A 23,386-nucleotide genomic window follows, 5' to 3' on the forward strand; every position below is an offset into this window, starting at 1 on the left:
TCTATTTCTGTCTTTCCTTTTACACCATAGTAACTTCCTGGTCCCTTCATAATAAGAAATATGTTATACTGTTTGTCCTTCTCAATCTGGACAGGTGCATCAAAGACGATATCATACATTTTTTCACTGGAGTCAGTTGCTAATTGTTCTCTCTTTATTGCTTTATCTACAGTATATGGAGCTTCCTTGATTGCAAGCGATACCTCATAATTGCCTTCACCTTGGCAGCAACTATAAACTATAACTCCATGGATGAAAACATTTTTGGAGACTGAAAACATTATTGCATCAGATTTGGCTCGTTTATAGCTCCAACCAGTTGCATGTTCATTAAATCTTTGAAAAATATATCTAAAATTTCTTTTCTCCATAATGAAGCCATCAACTGATTGTTGTGGCTTGACAAAATGTTTGAGCAACTGGACCTTATCTTCTTGTGGAGGAATCCTGACTCAGAAACCACTTCAGTAAAATAGTCACTGTCCATCAATGGAAAACACACATACTTAAATAGCCCACCCACATACGTTTCTTGTTTTCTGTTGTTGGCTCAATCCCATGTTTCTGGCACTTACCAACAGCATACTTCTGAAGACCTTCATATATCTCCTGCTCTGATAATGCTAAGTCATCCAAATTTATTATTTCTGTCATACACTCCTCAGACAGTTCCTAAAGATCACTTAACTGAAAAATTTGTTTTGGTGTACGGAAGATGAATTCCAGACATTTCTCCTTAAGCTGCACATCATCACAGATATAGGCATTTTCCAAAATGGTACAAGTGTTGTAGGCTGTCATTACTAACTTTCAAACGACGCAAGCACATGTCAATCAGTGACTGATAGAGATCTTCTTTGCTGTGTAGAGAACTGCAAGGATATTGTCATGGTCAATGGTGATGTTTTCAAAGTAAATGAACCTAGGATGAAAAATATATCATTAATTTGTTAAATAATTTAATAAAATTCTTCACAAGATGATTTCACTAATTTTGGTGTAGAACCAAATCGTCTGTACTGCATGCTTTCTACAAAACAAAAATTGAAAGTTTTGACTAACAATGATTATTCTGTGTCAACAATTATAAAGATTTCTACCACAATTCGCTAATTTAAAGAGAAAATCTGGACAAAGGTATATTTATTCAACTAATGCTGTTCATTTTATTTGCGTGTTTTTGTGTGTAATTTGAATTTTTAATGCAGCTTTAACAATCTGAGTCATAGTACTACGATGTCTGAAGTGTGGCAGTTTACAGTATACATCCAGATTAAACTGAGATGAAATGTTAAATAATGTGTATACGTGTGTGTGTTTTTTGGTAGGGGTAAAAATTTTATGTAGCTTTAATAATTTTTCAGTCATATCACTATGATGTCTGCAGTGTTGACAGTTTATAGTGATGTCTAGCACTGGGGCATCATGCTGCTAACATGTTGCATCATGTTCCACCCAGTAACATTATCCTGACACCAGGCCGACCAGTCCTAACACTAACCTCTTAATACGGAGCCCAAGCAAGGCAGCTGCTATGGTACAACTCAGACAGGGTTCAATCCTGCAACCTCCCGCATCCATGATAGATGCTCTAACCACTTAGGCCACCAAAGCGATCCTTCATTTTATTACATCCATAAAATTTTAGCACAATCAGCCCATATTATGAGAAATCAGCATTTTATTTCTCAATTTTCACTACACAGTAGGTTTGCCATTTTTTTTAGAAGGAATCTGCATTTGTAACATGTAACCTGTATTTTTGGTTTATGCTGGTTTAAGGCTGTTTTTGGGCTGTCACGTGTACTGAGTTTGACCCAGCTATTGTGTATGTGTTGGTAAGAGAGACTGCATGAGGAAAGACTAAATATGCATACTTGTACTAGTCCTGTTATTACGAGTATGTCAGCATACTTGTACTAGTCCTGTTATTACCAGTATGTCAGCATACTTGTACTAGTCCTGTTATTACCAGTATGTCAGCATACTTGTACTAGTACTGTTATTACGAGTATGTCAGCTCATGGTATTTTCATCTGCAAATTATCAGATGTGATTTTATAAAATAATAATCCTGGTGCAAAAGATGAGCAACTGTTACTCTCAAATTTTATGATTTATAATGCCTTTGATCATAAAATAGTTTTCACATGAGTGAGGACATGTTAACCATGCCAAAAAACACATTCTATCATTAATCCGACTATCAAAAGGGTTACTGAAATGTGATTAAGCTGACAGCAACTAAAAAGCAATCACAGCCATAACAGTATTTGCACATTTATCTATTTCTTCAAAATAAGTTGCCTTTGTTAATAGGAATTTTACTGATGATTTTGTATAATTTGTGTGAAATATTTACTATATTTAATGTAGAATCCCCATGTATACATATTTATGCAACTGTGATAAATATGCTGCACAAGGCTCCGTTTGTACAAAATGTGTAAATATTAGCCATTATCATCTTGTACAAAATGTGTAAATAGTAGCCGTTATCACCACTTGTGCAAAATGCATAAATAGCAGCCATTATCACTTGCAGAAAATGTGTAAATAGTAGCCGTTATCATCACATGTACAAAATGTCTAAATAGTAGCCATTCTCATCACTTGTACAAAATGTGTAAATAGCACCCGTTATCACCACTTGTACAAAATGTGTAAATAGCAACCATTATCACCACAAGTACAAAATGTGTAAATAGTAGCCATTATCATCACTTGTACAAAAGGTGTAAATAGTAGCCGTTATCATCACATGTACAAAATGTGTAAATAGCAGGCGTTATCACCACTTGTACAAAATGTGTGAATAGCAGCCGTTATCACCACTTGTACAAAATTTATCAATAGAAGCCGTCATCACCACTTGTACAAAATGTGTAAATAGCAGCCGTTATCACCACTTGTACCAAATGTGTAAATAGCAGCAATTATCACTACTTGTACAAAATGTGTTTAATAGCAGTTGTTATCACTTGTACAAACTGCATAAATAGCAGCCATTATTACCACTTGTAAAAAATGTGTAAATATTAACCTATATCACTTGTACAAAATGTATAAATAGTAGCCCTTATCACCACTTGTACAAAATGTGTAAATAGTAGCCCTTATCACCACTTGTACAAAATGTGTAAATAGCGGCCGTTATCACCACTTGTACCAAATGTGTGAATAGCAGCCGTTATCACGACTTGTACAAAATTTGTAAATAGAAGCCGTTATCACCACTTGTACAAAATGGGTAAATAGCAACCGTTATCACCACTTGTACAAACTGCATAAATAGCAGCCATTATCACCACTTGTAAAGAATGTGTAAATAGTAGCCCTTACCACCACTTGTACAAAATCTGTAAACATCACCCGTTATCACCACTTGTACAAAATGTGTAAATAGCAGCCGTTATCACCACTTGTAGAAAATGTGTAAATAGCAGCCATTATCATCACTTCTACAAAATGCATAAATAGCAGCCATTATCACCACTTGTACCAACTGTGTAAATAGCAACCGTTATCACCACTTGTACAAAATGTGTAAATAGCAGCCGTTATCACCACTTGTACAAAATGAGTAAATAATAGCCATTATCACCACCTGTACAAAATGTGTGAATAGCAGCTGTTATCACCTTGTACAAAATGCATAAATAGCAGCCATTATCACCACCTGCACAAAATGTGTGAATAGCAGCCATTATCACCACTTGTACAAAATGTGTAAATAGTAGCCATTATCACCACTTGTACAAAATGTGTAAATAGCAGCCGTTATCATCACTTGTACAAAATGTCTAAATAGGAGCCATTATCACCACTTGTACAAAATGTGCAAATAGTAGCCGTTATCACCACTTGTACAAAATGTGTAAATAGTAGCCATTATCACCACCTGTACAAAATGTGTAAATAGTAGCCATTATCACCACTTGTACAAAATGTGTGAATAGCAGCCGTTATCACCACTTGTACAAAATTTGTAAATAGTTGCCGTTATCACCACTTGTACAAAATGTGTAAATAGCAGCCGTTATCACCACTTGTACAAAATGAGTAAATAATAGCCATTATCACCACCTGTACAAAATGTGTGAATAGCAGCCATTATCACCACTTGTACAAAATGTGTAAATAGCAGCCATTATCACCACTTGTACAAAATGTGTAAATAGCAACCGTTATCACCACTTGTACAAAATGTGTAAATAGCAGCCATTATCACCACTTGTACAAAATGTGCAAATAGTAGCCGTTATCACCAGTTGTACAAAAGGTGTAAATAGTAGCCATTATCACCACCTGTACAAAATTTGTAAATAGCAGCCATTATCACCACTTGTACAAAATGGCACATGTTGCAATGGCAGATTAGGGTTTATAGTGTTTGCAGCTGCACTCAACCTATAGCACATGTAGACAGTACTGCTTTGTGATCAGAATTTGGTCAAAACTCTTTGCATGGATTTGAATCAGTTCAATATAACAAAGTGTTTTAATCAAATGCAAACAAAAAATGTTTCCTTTCATTTTAAAAACTTGCACGTATTTTGCAAAACAACTTTATCCCCAAAACATGCTTCGATTTTAAATTTATTTTGCATAAAGCTTTATTTTGAAGAGACCTTGGATGAGTCTGATTTTTAGTCTCCCAAACCATGATTGATAAGAGTTATGGCCCCTGATTACCTATCCTCCAAACCTGCTGCATGATTTTTACTAGTTTTGATAAGTAGCTTTTAAAGATGAGACCTCAAATCTGCTTGCCTGTTCTCCTAACTTTGTTTTCTGCAGCCTTATTTTAGCAAAAATATTGTTGGATTTCAAATCAGACTCGTTACTTTGTTTTGATAAGACCTTGAACTTGCTTGCCCATTCTCCTAACTTTACTTTTTGCAGCTTAATTTTACCTAAGATTGCTGGAATCAAATTTGGCATTCAGCTTCATACTGATGGTGCCTTGTACAAGTTTAATTTCCAGTATTCCACCTCTTCATTTACAAGAGTTATGTTCCTGGATTTCTCATTCTCCTAAATTTGCCTTCCACAGCATAGATTTGCTGAATTTCCATCAAATGTGGTATTCACCTTTATACTGATATGATTTCTAAAGCAGGGATCGCACTTGGCTTCGCCAATGTCCCAAAGTGCAAAAATGTTTTCCTTATTGCCGGCAAAATATATCATCTGACGATCTTTTTGGTGACAACATGTTCGGCTGTAAAAAAAAAAGTGTATTTAGAGTCTTGGGTTTGGAGTTGAGAAATTCAAAGGCACCATGACAGCAAGCTGCAAATTTGGATAAAAAAATTGCACTGGAATCAATTGTTACATAAACAAATCCTTTGTTCATATTAACAAACCACCCTAACACGGCATTGTTATATCATAATCCACATATGCTGATGTATGGCCTTTATACTCTGTGGTGTAATATAACTCAAGTTATCATGCTACCTGACAGGCTACAATTTACCACTTCTGAAATCAGGAACTAGAATGGATACAATCACCCAGACAATGGCAATTTTTTTCTTTTTGAAATATGTACCAGAACAAATAGTTTTGCTGAAATTTCAAATGATAACTGATTACAATATATATATATATATATATATATATATATATATATATATATATATATATATATATATATATACTAAGCAAATGAAAAAATATTCTGTATCTGTCAAAGTTTTACAATTATTTGATTTTGCCGCAGCAATAACGGGCATCTGTTTCGCCCTACAAAAGCAAGCCGAAGATCTTTGAGCTCAGAAAGTCAGCAACAAACTTAAAAGCATTGTCATTTATCATAGTGCTTGGAACATATTTATTGTGTTGGGAAAGTTTCTGTTTGCAACCAAAAAGTTCATGCTTACGATCGCTACCAATGGCGGTTTAAAACCCCAATTATTAGAGTTCCAATATTTTGAAACAGTAGATATCTGGCCATCCAGTTAAATGAAGGTGGGACATCTCGCAAAAAAATGTTAACTTTTTAATTTTTTCACATGTTTTCATTACCCTATGAACAGCCTCATCCACTTGGTAGCGTCTGCATCATGCTAGTCTCTGGCTGATCAAGATCTAAGACAATTTAAGTACATGTACATGTAGCATATAAACATCTATACAGCAACATACTACTAGGATAATAAATATCAGAGTGAATTACTTCGGCAAACGTGTCTGTTGACAATGGGATATCGATCAAATGAAGACTACCGTTGTTTACATACATACGTTTTAGTTGTGTTTTCTAACGGGATTTGACTGATACATGAATTTTCTAACATGACTGAATACTTGAATTCAAGGATTTTTCATATGCATGTATATCATTTAACACGTTGAGGAGTGTACAATACAAATGTTAGCTTTCACAGTACAAGTATATTTCAGACTAGTTGTCTTCATTTAATCAAAATTTTCATTTTTTCTCTCTGCATAAATTCTAGTGAGTGATGATAGGTCATCTCTTGCAACTTTCACTTGTATGCAAAAATTTCAATTTATTTTCACCCACACCCCCTTACTTATCTAAACACCCGCTTATGTCTACATTATTGCCTTCAGGCTCGGCTAATGTGGGTACGTGAGAAAGCTTGCCATTAGCTTCTCATGGGTTGGTGGTTCTTCCCAGGGTTCTTCCTCCACCAGTTATACTGACCAGCATGTATAGCCTATATTGTGCTAAAAAATGGCATTAAACCCTACAAACAACAACACCACCACATTGGTCCTGAGGATGTTGAGATAAATGGATAGTACTGTAGTATGAAAATGGCAACATGTTTTGAAAATTGGCAACAAAATATTGAGGATGGCAAGTTTTTGGGGCGAAAACTTTATTAAAACCAGTGCCATCCCTGCAAAAGTACTTAATTTTCAACCATCTACTTCTAATCTGTATATAGTTATAACCAGTGGATTGAGGACAATTTTTTTTAAACATAGGTTTCTGCACCCTACAAACACCAGAAATCCTTAGATTTCAGTTAAATAATGGTACAAATTCGGGGTGGGTCTTTTTTGCAAAAACACACAAAATGATGTCATCAAATAAACAGATTCATATTTCATCAGAAAGACGCATGTATAAATACAAAGTGTAGTTAGGTGATGGTTTTCATTGAGGATTCCATAAAGTTTCCTAATCGACAGGTGCCTTTTGTGATGGTTTTCATTGAGGATTCCATAAAGTTTCCTAACCGACACGTGCCTTTTGTAAAGTCACATGCTCTATAACAGGTTATGCAGTAATTCCACAATAATTTTTACTCTGCAAAGATCTTAACAAAGCAGACCTACAGCAGCACTAGCAGCAGAGGGGGCGAATCGGACATTTTGTCCAATCGTTATTTTGCTTAATTATTACTTTCTGCACTCAACGATCTAGTGTCGTCAGCGCCTGGTAAAAAAAAAACGACGACGTCGTTGGGGGATCGTCGCGTCGTCATTTGGTTTAATTAACACCTTCTGCGCGTCGATCCCCAGCGTCGTCAGCGTCCGGTAAGCACATCGACGACCGCGTCGATGTCATCGCCCCCTCTGCTGCTAAGTGGTTATTTACAATGAAAATTATTTACAACTAACCGAATATTTGGTCAAGTCCGATACGATATCGTGTCCGAGGATCATGTAAATTTATCGTTATGAATCCATGTGGGGTCGACTGAGCATGACTAAAAAAGTTTCGAAAAACATTAAAGTCCATGTCACCGCCGCACCATGTCTGCCAAATATTTCGTAGCGTGTGTGTATCAACGCCGTTGAATACAGCAAGAATATTGCAGTTATCTCTGATTACTTTTGGAATCTGAGTGTATCGTTGAGTGACATATATCACGTCAGTGTTTTTATGCCTGCCTCTGGAAAATATCCTAGCTGGGTTCTTTTGATTGTCTAACATAACATCATCGTACACGACTAGATTGTTAACGTCGCCATCAATATCATCAATACCCGGTGCATCATTGATATCCGTAATAAACTCAATAACATTCTTTTTAGCGATCGCTGATGCATTCTCGTTGAAATCTTTCAACACCTCGTAGCATCGTTGATCATCTACGCTAGGAGCAACCAAATACAACTTATCCCACTTCATCCATCTCATTATTAAATTGAGTAACAATTGCGTCTTGCCGGATCCAGATGGTCCGATGATAATCATCCGGATCGAGTTTGGTAACGCTGCAACATGCTTAACTGGTTCTCTTGTTTTAGTCGCCGAAAAATCAATTATATTCATATCTCTATACATAAATTATGGATCTATATTGTGTGAAGTGTAGAGTGCGTACTGGCACAAATGATATGACAACCGTTACGACAAGAAATAACAGATCGGCGCTTACTGGTAAGTGTGTACAATGCGGTACAAAGAAATTTAGATTTATTTCTATTAGACCCGGAGATGTTTTAAAAAAAAGCGAGGAGGTGACATCGCAGCCAAATTGGCAAAACTCCCCGGAACACCGTGGGCAAAGTATCCAGGAGAAAAACACCTCCCAGGATATAACTACTGTGGCCCCGGAACACGATTAGATATTAGACTCGATGCTCAGGATCAGCCCAATCCAGGTGAGTATCCGATAAATGCTATTGATAAGGCGTGTCATGCTCATGATGTTGCTTACAAAAGTAGCGATCTGCAACAGCGTCATATCGCGGATGTAAAATTAATTCACGCGCTAAATGCTATTCCTGATAAATCCGTCAAAGAAAAATTGGCCTCATGGTTGGTAAAATCGGCTATGAAAGGTAAATTAATGATTGGCGCTGGTAATTAATAACAATCATCCAAGAAAAACGATGGATTCCATCTATTATTCTCCGAGAGGATACTGGAAGGGGAAGGCCGCAATTGGTAAGCTTGCAAGCGCTGCAAAGGTAACAAAGACCACTGCGGCTAATTGGTTATCCAAACAGGCTATATGGCAAATCTATCTACCACCGCCTAAACAAATCAACTTCTCGCGCTTTGATGTCAGCGTACCTAATGAAGTTCATCAGGCTGATATACTATTTCTGCCGCATGACAACGGTTACAAATACGCGCTAACCGTAGTTGATGTTGCGAGTCGATACAAACAAGCGGAACCGTTGAAAACAAAGTCAGCAACTGAAGTAGCCGATGCGTTTGAGCGGATTTATCGAAGAGGTCCTCTGCGCTGGCCAAATCTATTACAAGTTGATCCTGGTAGTGAATTTCGCGGCGCTGTTTTATCAACGCTGAAACATCATAGCGTCGCGATACGACGAGGTCATACTGCGCTACATCGTGATCAGGCAATTGTTGAACGATTCAATCGGACTCTCGCTGAACGGTTATTTGGATATCAATACGCGAAGGAATTCATTCAAGAAAAACGATCTCGTGAATGGGTCAAAAGGTTGCCAGGTGTAATTGCAGCGTTAAATAACGAGATTACCCGAGTAATCAACATGAAGCCCAGCGACGCGATTAAATACGAGTATATACCCGGAAAATTAAAAATAAATAGCGTTTCTAAGCCGATTCTTGGCGATGTCACTGTTAGATATCTATATGAACCAGGAGAGCTTGAAGGCGGTAAAAAAAGGGCTACCGATCCTATTTGGAGTGTTACCACACATAACATATCAACGATAACACGATCAACTGGTAGACCACCGATCTATAGACTGGATTCAACTGCTCCTCAGCGCGGATTTACACGCGAGCAACTACAAGTGATACCTAACGATACTCAATTACCCCCACGTGGTCTTAACTAGCGCCGTTGCGTCTATTGCACTCAAGACAGGTCAACCTCACATTGTTTTTGACATGACCGAGACTGTTATCGATCCTATCCACGGTAAATTGGCGAGTGTCTTTATCCGAATAACGCCAACTCATTATACAATTGCAACTCGCGCAGTGATTATTCTGTTGTTGTCGTAGCGAGATTATTAATTCGGCATCAATATCAAAACGCCGCTGTTTTTTTTTATCCTGTTGGCGGTAACCCGAGAGTTTTCTATCAATGACGCTTGCATCGATGGTGACTTTGTCGCCGGCTTCGTCAGTGACTCCGTCATCGGCTCCGTCAATAACAATTCTTCGAAGCTGATTTATCCTTCGTACTCTGGACACTGCAAGATAGACTAGATTTGACCATTCGATGCGATTATCAACTATCCAAACAATTGTGTCCGTGATGGTTAGTCCCTGCGAGGAATGTATTGTTGTTGCGTATCCTAGCGTCCACGGGGATTTATCAGCACGTAGCGCGTCCTCGACGACGCTGATATCAACGAGCACGATATCATTCAGCACGAGAATTTGTTTTTCTGTCCGGCCTGGAATTTCAACTTCAATGTTCTGCCGCCGTGTGTCCGCGGGTCTATAACATAACGGCACTGGACGCGTTGGAAACTTTTCCTTATGCAACGTAAACAACTTCCGCTGAAGTGTGTCTCTGACTATCTTTCTACTCGCTACAATCAAATCGTTTGGTCTCCATGTTTCCCAGAATTCATTTAACGGCGTTTCCGGAATCACCTCGCGAATTATTTCACATTGAATTCTATCCGGCTGTAATCTGATTAATTTCTTAACCTCGCGCAGTTGTTCATCAAGTGCTCGGTAATCAGTATCGGTTTCTTCATAATAGTCCACAAAACCCCTTAACCAATCATGTGGACCCTCGCCGACAAATGGTGGTGGTTGGCCATGGTCCCCACACATGATTACCGCTGTATTCGCGCGCAGCAACCACTCAAGAAACATTTGTAAAGTATCTAACGAAACAGTACATATCTCATCCCAGATGATAATGTCGGGAATAAATTTTTCACCCATTCGATCAGGAGTCCACTCACCGCCGCTGTATCGAAAAAAGCTGTGATAAGTAACGGCGTCAACATTTCGTTGTTTTATCTCTCGCGCTAGTCTATGGGTCGGTGTAAGCACGATTATACTTGCCCGCGTTCGAAATAATTCAATTGCCCGAGTCGTCTTTCCTGACCCGCCACAGCCGCTTAAATAAACCGTCTTGTGTCTACAAATTGGATCAGAACACGATGGTGCATTAGACCATTCTGACAATTTATCACCGCGTAAGTAGTTGTTCTCAACGGTGACATCTGCTGACGGGGAATAATCGCGTCGTATTTCATTTTTAATTCTCCATGTACCCCAACTCTCGTCCGGACTAGTAAACTCGGCTACGTTTTCCTTATACTTTACGTCTATGTAAAACGAATCAACGGCTACTCTAACCGCGGTATCGGGGAATCTATTTATCATCGAGAATAAATTGATAGCGGCATATCCCAGCATAGACGCCCTCAAATGTGGATACGCCGGGCTGTCTCCATCGCTGTAGGTAACAACTGTACCCAACCTCGTTCCATTGGACAAGAAAGCTGTTTTGCAGTTCACGTATCTATTTTTTGCCACTGTGTCCTTGATTACGAAATCATATTCTGCGTCATCTATAATCAGCCGTGAGCAATATCGTTTGTAGTCGTGGTTTTTTCCACCTTGTGTGAACTTACCAATTATTCTTCTACCGAGATCTTTTGCCTCGCGGTTTCGTTGGTTAAATATCCTCCTGGACCATTCGATGATATATTCCTCGTCGGCATCAATGTTTTTTCTGGACTCGTCAATTATGCTATCTAGACGCTCCGGTTCTGGTAACCAGACTTCAGTCTGTGCCCGGTATGATATAATCGCGTCACTGACAATCAACGAAACTAGCATGCTACAATCAATCATATACCGTAGCAGCGCTATTGGCAGCCATCTCTTTTCAGCCATGTGTCTACCGATCCAAATATAGCAACAGCGATGGAGTCCTGCCGCGAATTCAAATGATACTATGCGAGCGAATCCGGTTAAATCAAAATCAGGCAGTGGTCCATTAATAGCAACACGAATCATTTCATGACTGGGGTGTCCAAATCGTCTAAAGTACTCAGCGGCGGATCCATACCCGAGAAAACTCGCTGGATAACAGGCAACCATATCAACCGAGATCATAGCGTCGCGGTTGTATTCAGTGTTCCATAGTCCACCGTGATAGTATTCCAAACAACTGGATTGTACATCCGGTAGAAATTCCCTGCGCGTTGGTCTCCACGCATTTTTCCTTGCTGCAACATGAGCTACAACCGATGGAATCGTAAAACAATTTGTTAGCAGTTGTTCATCATGCTCCTCAAATTCTATGGCGGTTTTTTTCATCCTGTTGTGAAATGCTTCAGTGCGATATAATTCACCGTTTGGTCTTACAAACTGATCAAAGGTATCCGCATCGTTTTCAGCGCTGCGAAGTAACCACATTGATACAGGGTCGTTTTTACACAAGTAGGCAATAGCATCAAATAGTTTCCTCTCCGCGAGAAAACCGTCCTTGGAGAATTGTTCTCCCAGGAATTCTTCGGGTATATACTTTACTGTTCTATCCCGTGGAAATATTGTGATCACGGGCGTCCATGCGTGTTCGTTATGATCAATAATTTTGATTGGGGCTCCCTTCGATTTATACTTCGATTCGTATAATACTTCACCGGTTATCGTTGTAACGGTTATTGGAAATCTCAGCGATGTTTCTAATCTCGCTATGTCGCTGATGGTTGCTCCACGCTCTTTTACGGTTAGTTCCCACTGGTTGATTTTGCTACGTCGTAAATCAGTCAATTTGTTTCCTCGACATGCATTTGTAAAATGCTCTATTATTCGTTCTGCTACACAATTTATCCCAGTTGACTGTTTCATCGGTTTCAGTTTTCCGATATCAGGTTTCTTATTTAACGGGTATATTCCATAAACAACTGCTGTTTCAGGATACGCTCGTTCATAGTATGGTTTGTCAATTCCGGTTAACAACCCCGGCTTGGAGTCGCGGCTGACAGTGACTGTTTTCTTGTCGCTGAGAACTGGTTCAAATTTATCACGCATGATCCAATCGCCTGATTCCACCCGGACAATGAATTTTACTCTGAAGAAATACCTTTTACCGTCAAGTTGTGATATTATCATTGCTGCGCGGTTGTCGTTCATGGTAGCATCAACAATGCCATCAATTCGAAATGTTGACCAACTGTGAGATGCGCCATCACGCTTGAATTCATTGATACAATCGCGTATTTTACTCAACAGGGTTTTATCGTTTATTAACGCTTTTGGTGTGTCCTTGAGGACTCTATCGAGATTAAACCTAATATTTTTCCGGGGTTTAATTGCTGCCAATCTCTCGAACTCATCCATATAATTAAAACAAGTATTTAAATGAAAGAATATAGTATAATGAATCACTGCAAATGGTTGATGATTGGGTCGACAACCCCGTGCAATAAATCATGTAGAGGTGAATTCTGCGGGTATCATTTACAAAGCGTTCGTAATGGTTCTCTTGGCCCCCTCCCGTGCTTGGTTTGCCACGTCGGTGTAAGAGGAAAATCACAGTTGTGTATCAATTGTGGCGGAAAGCGATACAGGGAACTAAAACGCTATTATGACAAGCGAATTAAAAACGCCGTCATCAACCCCACCGCCGACTTCGTCATCAAAACCCCCCAAGACTACGTTGAAAGATTCATAATTAAACCAAATAATAAATTAGACAAGTAGTATTATTATACAAATGGACCAAGAATTTCAGCCGCATCCCCTGCTCGTCAATTACGAGGCATCTCGCGACGGTATTGTTAGAAATCGTAGACTGAAGAAGCCGGTTGGATGGAAAAACAATCACGGGTATTTAATGTTTACTGCTGGAGGGAAAAAATATCTCTGTCACAGAATCATCTATGAATGTTTCCACGGATTGATCAAAGATACTCTCGTTATTGATCACATTGATTCTAATTATCAAAATAATAGACTGTGTAATCTGCAAGCCATCTCTCAGAGTGAAAATAGTAAAAAAGGCCAAACTGGTAAATACTCAAAGAAAGTAAAACCCGTAAAGTCATTTGATACAACAACTCACGAGGAAAAAATATTTCAGTCGATGAATGAGGCAGGAAAATATTTTGACATTTGTATCGCCTCAATACAATTTGTTGCAGAACGAATATATCAAACAGCGATCTCAAAAAAGACGGGTCATAGAATTCGATTTTCATATATAACATCAAAGGCAGATAACTCGTTTTGTGATAGCGTCGCATGACAAGAGTTACGTCCCTTGAAGTCTAATTAATGTTGCGTCCCTTCAAGTCCAATTAATGTTGCGATTAATTAATCATTTTACGATGAAAACTAATGAAATACACGCTATTATCTAACAGCTGTATTCTTTTTTTTAATGTTTTATTTGAGTATTTGGTTTCATTTAAATGCCGTGAAACACCATTAATAAGTATTTAAGGATTCAAACGATTCAAGGGAATTCAAATTAACACACACCTTGTGACTGACGCCGCTGTATTAGTCACTTTATATACAAGATGACTCGTTATAAGCCTGGGGCTTTCGAAAGCCAATTCAACTAATCAAAACTAACCCACGCTCTTGACCCGGGCGTGTGGTTGTCTTTTGTTCACAATCATGCAACCGGGTTAATTTAATTGGGTTGCTTTTGATTGGTTGAATTGGCCGTAGAGTTCCGCCCCGCCGTTTTATGTTTGTGCTGTCTTGTGCCGTCCCATCATCCATCAATCATTTCATTGTAAATATATTCATCCTTAATTAAGTACATGTAGTGATGTCCCCCAAGCATATCTTCTGGGCGGTCTACGATGACGTTTGTCACCCTAGGCCTCCCTCCCGGAGATGTATGCTTTTGGGTTCCAAGATGTGAATGTCCTTAATTAAGTATATGTATATGCCTGTAATCTGCCACAACACTCGAGTGGAGATCTACGGCATTGTACTGTCCATGTATGCCTGCAATCTGCCACAACACTCGAGTGGAGATCTACGGCATTGTACTGTCCATGTATGCCTGCAATCTGCCACAACACTCGAGTGGAGATCTACGGCATTGTACTGTCCATACAAAAAACGGGGTCAAAAATGGCCCCAATAATTTTATTAAAATTTTTGATATTAGAAATAAGATGTTTTATAAGAATAATGAATATCGAAGACATCAATAATATATTAACTGAGATTTCAAAATTAAAAAATCAAGGAATTGAATTATCTGATGGTCTCGACAGTGAAAAAATATTATCCGATTATGAGATTATTAACGAACAGTCGAAACGGGGGCGTTTTACCCTGGCCCGCGAGTATTTTTTTATAAAACGATTACAACATACGATTAATGAGAACCTGTACCACAATGACGCAAATGCATTCATTGGACTATTTACTGCCGTTGAAATAATACGAAAAAAACTCGGACGTGTTTATGAACGACGCCGGGAGATTTCTAGTAAGATCAAAAACATTAGAAGGATTATAGACGAAAACTCCGTGGAGCCCCCGATGGTACACTCGGCGGAAAATTAGAAAATTGCGGATCAATTTACAATAATGGTAGGTGAATCACTTACTACTCGGCTAGCCAGAGAGCGGCTAGCAGCGCTTAGAAAGTTTATACCGTTACGAGACAGAGTGAGAGAGAAACTTCAAACGCGACAACAAATGCAAACTGATTTTGCTGTTGGAAGTGAACAGTTATTTGCCCCGGTAACTAAAGCGACTAAGGATGTTACGGCGGCAACTGTACCCGTTCTTGGTGCGCTTGAAAAGATAGCGGCTCAGACCGAACAAACAAAAAGGTCTTTAGAAACACTTCCTGCAAAAATAGCGGCTGCTACAACACGGAGGCCGCCACCACTCGCTATAACCGAACCACAAGAACCCTATGTTACAATGGCCGACGAAGAAGAACTAGGCGCTACTGCGAAAGAACCAGAAGAAGAAATACCAGAAGAAGAAATACCAGAAGAAGAAATACCGGAAGAAAAAGAGGGGAATATACCCCGTATTGTACTCAAGAAGAGCACAATAGATGAAATTAGAGGCTTCAGCAACAGGGAAGAATTAATTAATTTTACTGCCAACAATTTTGCTAAGAACATACGAGATAAGAAGCATATCAATAGCGGTTACGAGAAAAATATAAAGTCGTTAAAGGACTGGGCAAGAATAGTGTATTTAGCGAGTAAACATAAAGATGCATTACCACATCGTAGTAAATCCGATTACGACGCATTCCACAAGGAAGTTAAGAGTATAACACCAAAAAAAGGAAAAGGATACTCTGTTGGTAAAGAATCCTACGGCGTTACCTGTCCTAATAGTGTTCTCAGTGATATATCACGGCTGGAAGTACTAATCGGAGGAAAACGAGCCGGAAATAACTCTACGGAAATAATCAATGAGGCCGCTGATATTTGCAAGCGGTTATTTGCAGGCGGTATTATGGACATTAATGTATATCGAACGCTCATAGACGAACTCGTGGATGATTAATTGGAAAACTGGTGTTTTTAATAAGGATGATCATACACTACAACCATGATAAACCAGTACTCGTCTACGTGGTAAACTCGCGATTGCCTGTTTACCGCGCGTACTATGGAGATGGTCTCGGTAGCACCATTGCGGGGTTATTTACAAGAATGGCTCCAAAAGTAGCGCCGTTAGCCAAACAATTAGGAATGAAGGCTATTGATGTTATTCGTGATAAGGGTATTAGTGCCATTGGAGATGTTGCCGGAAGGGCGTTTTCAGCCGCGCGGGACAAACTAATGTCATTGGTGAAATTCAGGAGAAAAAAACAGAAACCACCGGTAATGCCATCAACGACAGTGATGCCTGCAAATGTCAGTAAAGTAATAAATAACGCCGTGGAAGAAAAATTAGAGTCGTTGGCGACGACTTCGCCATCCGCCGATGCGGCAACCAACGCGCTCATGAACGCGATAGCGGGGAGTGGTTTAAATTCAAAGAATTTACGACGAAAAAATCGCAATTGAAAACATCAACATGATAAATAATAGAATGTTTGCGCGTACCGCTGATCCCGCGTTTGATATGGATGCCCCAGTGCGCAGGGATGATTCTGTCCGTGATTATCAATATTATTCTTATTATGCAGCGCAACCCGACCTACGATCGCGAATTGAACTTCAGGTCCAAGATACCAGTAAATATTTTCTGCCGTGTGAAGCGTTTATCGAAATCGAGGGAGAACTCGTGACAAATGCCGCCGATAATGCACCATACGCAGATGACCATCGTGTTCGAGTTGGCTTCGTCAACAACGGTATCATGGCGTTATTTGAGAGCGCCAGATATCTTATTGACGGGCGAGAAATTGAATCAATAGAACGCGAGGTTGATGTTGCAACAACGATAATTGGGTTGGCGAGATACTCGGATGATTATACAAGATCGGCGGGCCCATCTATGATGTTTGCGAAGGACTCCACCGATAACGCTGATCATATTCAGTACATTAACGTGCTGGTGGAAAGAGATACCGCAACTGACCCACAGGCTGAAGCAGCCAATCCAGACCGCAGAGCAAGACCAGGTGCTAATTTTAATATTATAAAAAGCACCAACAATGATTACAATCTAGGATTCGCAGCACGAGTAGGAATGTTGCAAGGACCACGCCGACAGTTTTCATGCGCGATTCCACTCCATCACATATTTGGATTCTGCAGAAATGTCAGAAAAGTTGTCTATGGGGCTAAGCATACAATCGCGCTGACGCGAAGGGGCGATGATAACAATGCAATATGGCATGCTGCTGGCGTCGCTGCCGGTAAAGTCATTTTAACTAAAATGGCATTGTGGATGCCGGTGCTGACTCCATCAGTTACCACGGAAGCACGATTGTTAGCATTTATGGAACAGGGAGGGAAATCGCTGTTGAGTTGGCTAACGGTAACAACTGATGCTAAAGAGGATAACGTCGCCGATACGTTTACATGGCACCTAGCATCAAAACAGGGTGTTTCAGCCCCGCGTCATATATTCATAGCGCTACAGAATAGGGAACGATTGGGTAATCAAGAACGCAGCCATATGATATTTGATCGATTAGGAGTCATGGAGGTTTCGCTGAGAATAAACGGACAACAGGAACCATCCGAGGATATACAGCTTAATTACGGTGATAACCATGTCGCACGTGTGTATCATCGATTGCTGTCATATATGGGTCGTGATCAAAACGTCGACACTGGTTTGCAAATATCACAACTTGATTTTAAAAACCTGTATCCGATTTATTACTTTTCGTTGGAACATCTTGATTTAACGAGACAATCCGTCGTTGATATACACTTCCGAGCTCGTATAGCCCCAGCTGGTGTTAATTACAGAGCGGTCGCTGTCATTCTCAGCGATAAATCAATGCTGCTAGAAGGTGTTGGTGGACGAATGAGAATCGTTGATGCGCCAGTGGAAAACATGTAATTGAAAGCACAAAACGCGTTTACAATAAAATGTCGTATAGTGTCGTCAGTGTAGAGTTGACTGATGGTCAAGTCAAGAAATTACGATCAAAGTCGGCTAAACAATGCGGGACCACAATAACGCTGAAGCCGTCACAGATGGCAGGTGGTAATCATAAGATATCGTTGACGGCGCGTCAAAGAAAACATTTCAATAATGCGATGAAGAATAAAAAGGGTGTTCAAATAGATTTCTCGGCCGCAGCGATCAAAGACATGGAAAAGACCGGTGGGATATTTCCGTTGTTAGCCGCGATTCCGGCATTGATTGCCGCGGCCGCACCAGCAGTGGCTAAGGCGGCGGCGTTAGGAGCCGTTGGTACCGCGGCGGGAATGGCATTGAAGAAGGCAACCGGGAAAGGCTACAAAAAAAAACGACCCGTGGCCGGAAAGGGTCTAAGACTACCGGGAACCCCGTATTCATGGTATTCGGGAAAGGGTCTAAGACTACCGGGAACCGTTTATTGACCCGGGGGTCAATGACTCCTATGTCTAATTTTGATTTAATAGACGCCGCGAACGCGCTAGCGATAAAAAACTTCAGAGGTGTTTTTATGAGGGATCAATTACCGGCGGCACCAAGGAATATTGAAACAGGCATAATTAACCTCGATGGGTCCTCCGGAGCGGGAACTCATTGGGTTGCATACGCGATTGATCCGCGTGCGATCGTCTATTTTGATTCATACGGGTTAGCCCCGCCGAAAGAGTTCATGCGGTATATCCGGGCGTGTTCAGCCCGGGCGTGTTCGGCCCGGGTTTTTTATTCCACGCTGCCAACACAGCAGTTAAGTGACCCACCGATATGTGGCCGCGAGGTATTGAACGTACTTGCGGCGATTTCATCATCGCGAAAACCACCTCATGTGGTTGTAAACGAATACACTAGTGGGGTCGTAGAAGCTCAACGGATTTTAGAGAATAACATTTACAATAATAATGATTGATATCTGGGGACGACCGGTTTCGGCGCTGAAAAAGCCCACGGAAACGCCCGCCACCGATGACATAAAAAAACTAATCGAGGATGAAATCGCTGATACGTTGAATTTAACCAGTGTTGACCCAGGCGAAATAGTTGTATTTCAAGACCGCCAGGGTAAATTGAAATCCGGTAATGTGTCGCTGAATGACGTTTTAACACGACAGCGTGACGCCGCCGAGGGCACTATCGCGCTGTATACCGGCGACGGACGACTCAAACCGGGTGAACATATATCGGCGGTAACATTAGTCAAAGACGGTTTTATAAGGTTGGATAGATCGGTGACCGAACTTGACGCGCAGGTGAAAAAATCTATCACCGATATACAACTCACTACCGCTAGTTTTTTCGGGACCCCGGCGGTAACCGAACCAAATCTTGCAGCAATAATGGGTGCTATTTTGGATTTTGCAACGCTGTCGGGCCAATTTGTCTCGTTACGGAAAAATGTTAACAGGATCGATGACAACTTTGATAAATTCTTTGGTAAAAAAAATACCAGACCGGATGAGATTACAACAACTATAAATGATATCACTGCGTATGGACAGGAAATAAAAACAATCAAACTTGATGTTGCAGAGAACAGAAATGGTGTAGTAGTACATGAGCGGGAAATAGAAATAATCGGCGCTAATGTTGCAAGGATCATAAATAATGTAGACTCGCATGGACGGAAAATAGAAACAATCAAAACTGATGTTACAACGATCATAAATAATATGGACACGCATACACAAGAAATAGGAATAATCAAAACTGATATTGAAGCGAACAAAAAGAGTGTAGACGCGCATACACAGGAAATAGGAACAATCAAAACTGATGTTGAAGCGAACAAAAAGGGTGTGGACGCGCATACACAGGAAATAGGAACAATCAAAACCGATATTGAAGCGAACAAAAAAAATGTAGACACGTATTGGCGGGGAATAGGATTAATCAAAACTGATGTTGCAGCGAACAAAAAAGGTATAGACGTGCATACATATGAAATAGGAACAATCAAACTTGATGTTGCAGCGAACAAAAAAAGTATGACCGAGAATACACGGGAAATAGAAACAATCAAAACTAATGTTGCAGCGAACAAAAAAGATGTGGACACGCATATACAGGAAATAGGAACGATTAAAACTGATGTTGAAGCGATTAAAGACGGACTACCGAGAGTAGCAGAGCAATTCGAAAAAATAAAAATCCCTCATGAGAACATCATCAACACAGTATACACAATTCGGCATGGATCATTCGATTGGACTCCTACACAGAATACAGTAAATATCACCGCAACTGTTAAGGGTATTTATCGACTGACACTGGTTTCAATGATGCAGTTTAATATATTATCGTCGAGTTCATCCGGGTTTAACAATACAATATCAACAATTATAGACAAGAACGCAACTGAACAGTTTACAATTTATGCCGTTGATAGAAATCTAGCCCGGGCAAACATTACATGGTATGTGGAATTTGCAGCGAATCTAAGTAATTAAAAACACTAGCTCTTTTAAAATAAAAATGACCACCAAGGAAGTTGAATCAGAGGTATCACCGACGTCACATCAATATCGATTCGATACCGCAAAAGAATTTTCCGCGAACTTGAAAACGCTTTCCGAACAATACCGTGTAAAAATAAAAAAATACCGTCGTAAAATAACCGCCATCGACGCGGTCGTGTACTCGGTGTCGGGTATAGTAGCTGGCGCCGGTGTTATTTTATCCACGGTGACCACGATAACCCCGATCGCTGTTCCAATCGCTGTCTCCGCAATGACAACAGTTGCTGGAGTTGCCAACGCAATCACTAGGAAGATATCATCGTGTTTTCAGAAAAAACTCAACGAGTATACAGTAAAACATCAAATAGTATCCGACGCATACTCGAAATTATCCGGGTTGATCTCGTTATCGATTGATAATTTGTTCGTATCCGATGTTGAATTCTCCACGATGGTCCAGTTATATAGCTCCGCGATGTCAAAAATCGAGGATTTTCAACTGGAAGCCGAAACCACCTGGTTGTTAAAATTAGACACTAAAAACAACGAATAATAATAATGTCGCTGAACCCCGAAGGGTCTCAATTACTTCAGCGGATCGCGGAGAACACCACTCCGGTACAAACAAGTATGATATCGATAACATCAACGAAACCCGAATTCAGTGTGAACTTCCCATCACCGGTTCCAGTAAAGGAAATAGCGCTGGCAAAATTGCGAGTATATCACAGTTGGCCTAATATCCGAGCGGACGCATTTAACGGACAACAACCTAATAACTCGCTGGTTTTTGCACGGACAAATAAACCCGATGGGACCCCAAACTGGGAGGAGGTTACAATACCAACTGGGTCATACCAAATAGAGCAAATCAATAAAGAATTTCAACGCAGGATAAAATCGATCACAGGAAAGGAATCAAAAATCGCTATTACGGTTCATGAACCGACGTTATCGTCGACGATTGAAATAAGCACACCGGGGTATATGGTTGATATTTATAACAGTTCAATAAGAACCATACTAGGATGGCCTGAGAATCCACCCGCGGACACCCCCCCATCAACTATCCTCAGACACGATAACGGAGATGGTGGTAGGCATATTGCTCCATACAACGTAAATATCGCATCAGTGATAGCGATCAATCTAGTGTGTGATGTTATCGAAGGGAGTTATCAGGTGGATACCAAGCAATCAAATCAAGCTCAACAGGGGTATATCCTTTATTCGTTTTCACCAACAGCCCCTCCGGGATTTTTGATCATTGAGAGTCCGATTAATCCGGTCTATATGCGATGCCATGATCGGTTTTTAACGAGAATTAATTTCAGACTTACCGATCAGTCAAATAACCTAATTGATCTGCAAGAGGAGGAGTTAGTGATCACTCTGTTTGTAAGATCATAGCAGCAGAGGGGGCAATGACATCGACGCGGTCGTCGATGTGCTTACCGGACGCTGACGACGCTGGGGATCAGCGCGCAGAAGGTGTTAATTAAACCAAATGACGTCACCATCGTGTAGGATGGACCGACGTCGTTTTTTTTTTACCAGGCGCTGACGACACTAGATCGTTGAGTGCAGAAGTAATAATTAAGCAAAATAACGATTGGACAAAATGTCCGATTCGCCCCCTCTGCTGCTGCACTTGTTTGAAGATCTCTGGCTCAATATCGGTGATCCTAATTTCATTGGGATTGTAATGGACTGGTCCGCACAGCATGGCGTAAAATACACAACTACGGCTTATCAACATGTATTTGTGTGCTTTAACTGGCTCTTCCGGCATCCCAACCAGAAATGTAACATCAGTTTCAATTTGTTTTGTCAACATTTGTCGATTACACTCTGCTATTGATTTTCTAGACTGCCAATCAATCTCGTGCGACTGTACCATGCTTAGATCAATGTGTCGGAAATATAAAAGAGAACAAATATTTGCACTCATGGTAACAAAAAAAACATCACAAATACAATGAATGTAAGGTCATGTGACATCTAAATCATGAATTAGAGAGTTTTCGGTCCAGTTACGTCTCTCATGCACTTTTTAGAGTCGCCTTATATGTTCACCTACGTATTTACTTCCCTCAGTGCAGTGCAGCAGTTATATCTCCAGCAATTATCAACAATGGAGAAGAATAACGACATAAAACAAGCTGACCAGATGCCATAGCTTGACATCCAAGACTATTTATTGTCAAGATTGGACAAGTAAACTTCTGCAAGACACTAGTCCAGGACAAGCGCTTATCTTTATTTTAAAACAAGTTGGGCATGTGCCAATTTTCATGCTTTATTCAGTTGATCTGGCCAATAATGACCACTGGGCAGACTGAATGCTTTAATCTAATGCTCTCCAGTTATACATTCATATCCACAGTACGTTGTCATTAATAACTGTCCCATGTTTGCACATTCTATTGCTGAATGCATATTGGGTTAAGCGACTGAACTATCGATCAAAATACTTGAA

At 40.2% G+C, this 23,386-nt stretch overlaps 1 protein-coding gene across 1 annotated transcript; it reads right to left on the reverse strand.

The window, feature by feature from the left end:
- Window positions 1–372: 372 nt before the first annotated feature.
- On the reverse strand, window positions 373–22,807 carry LOC149775099 (BTB/POZ domain-containing protein 6-B-like). The gene is made up of 2 exons (XM_089944350.1): window positions 22,559–22,807; window positions 373–807 (listed from the first exon to the last, which is right to left on the reverse strand). Exons 1-2 carry the CDS (start codon window positions 22,805–22,807, stop codon window positions 673–675), a joined length of 384 nt encoding a protein of 127 aa, XP_089800476.1. The 3' UTR covers window positions 373–672.
- Between the last annotated feature and the right edge of the window lie 579 nt (window positions 22,808–23,386).

The sequence above is a fragment of the Sinohyriopsis cumingii genome, chromosome 19, assembly GCF_028554795.1.
Source record: "Sinohyriopsis cumingii isolate HCF-2022 chromosome 19, ASM2855479v2, whole genome shotgun sequence".
NCBI classification, from domain to species: Eukaryota; Metazoa; Mollusca; class Bivalvia; order Unionida; family Unionidae; genus Sinohyriopsis; species Sinohyriopsis cumingii.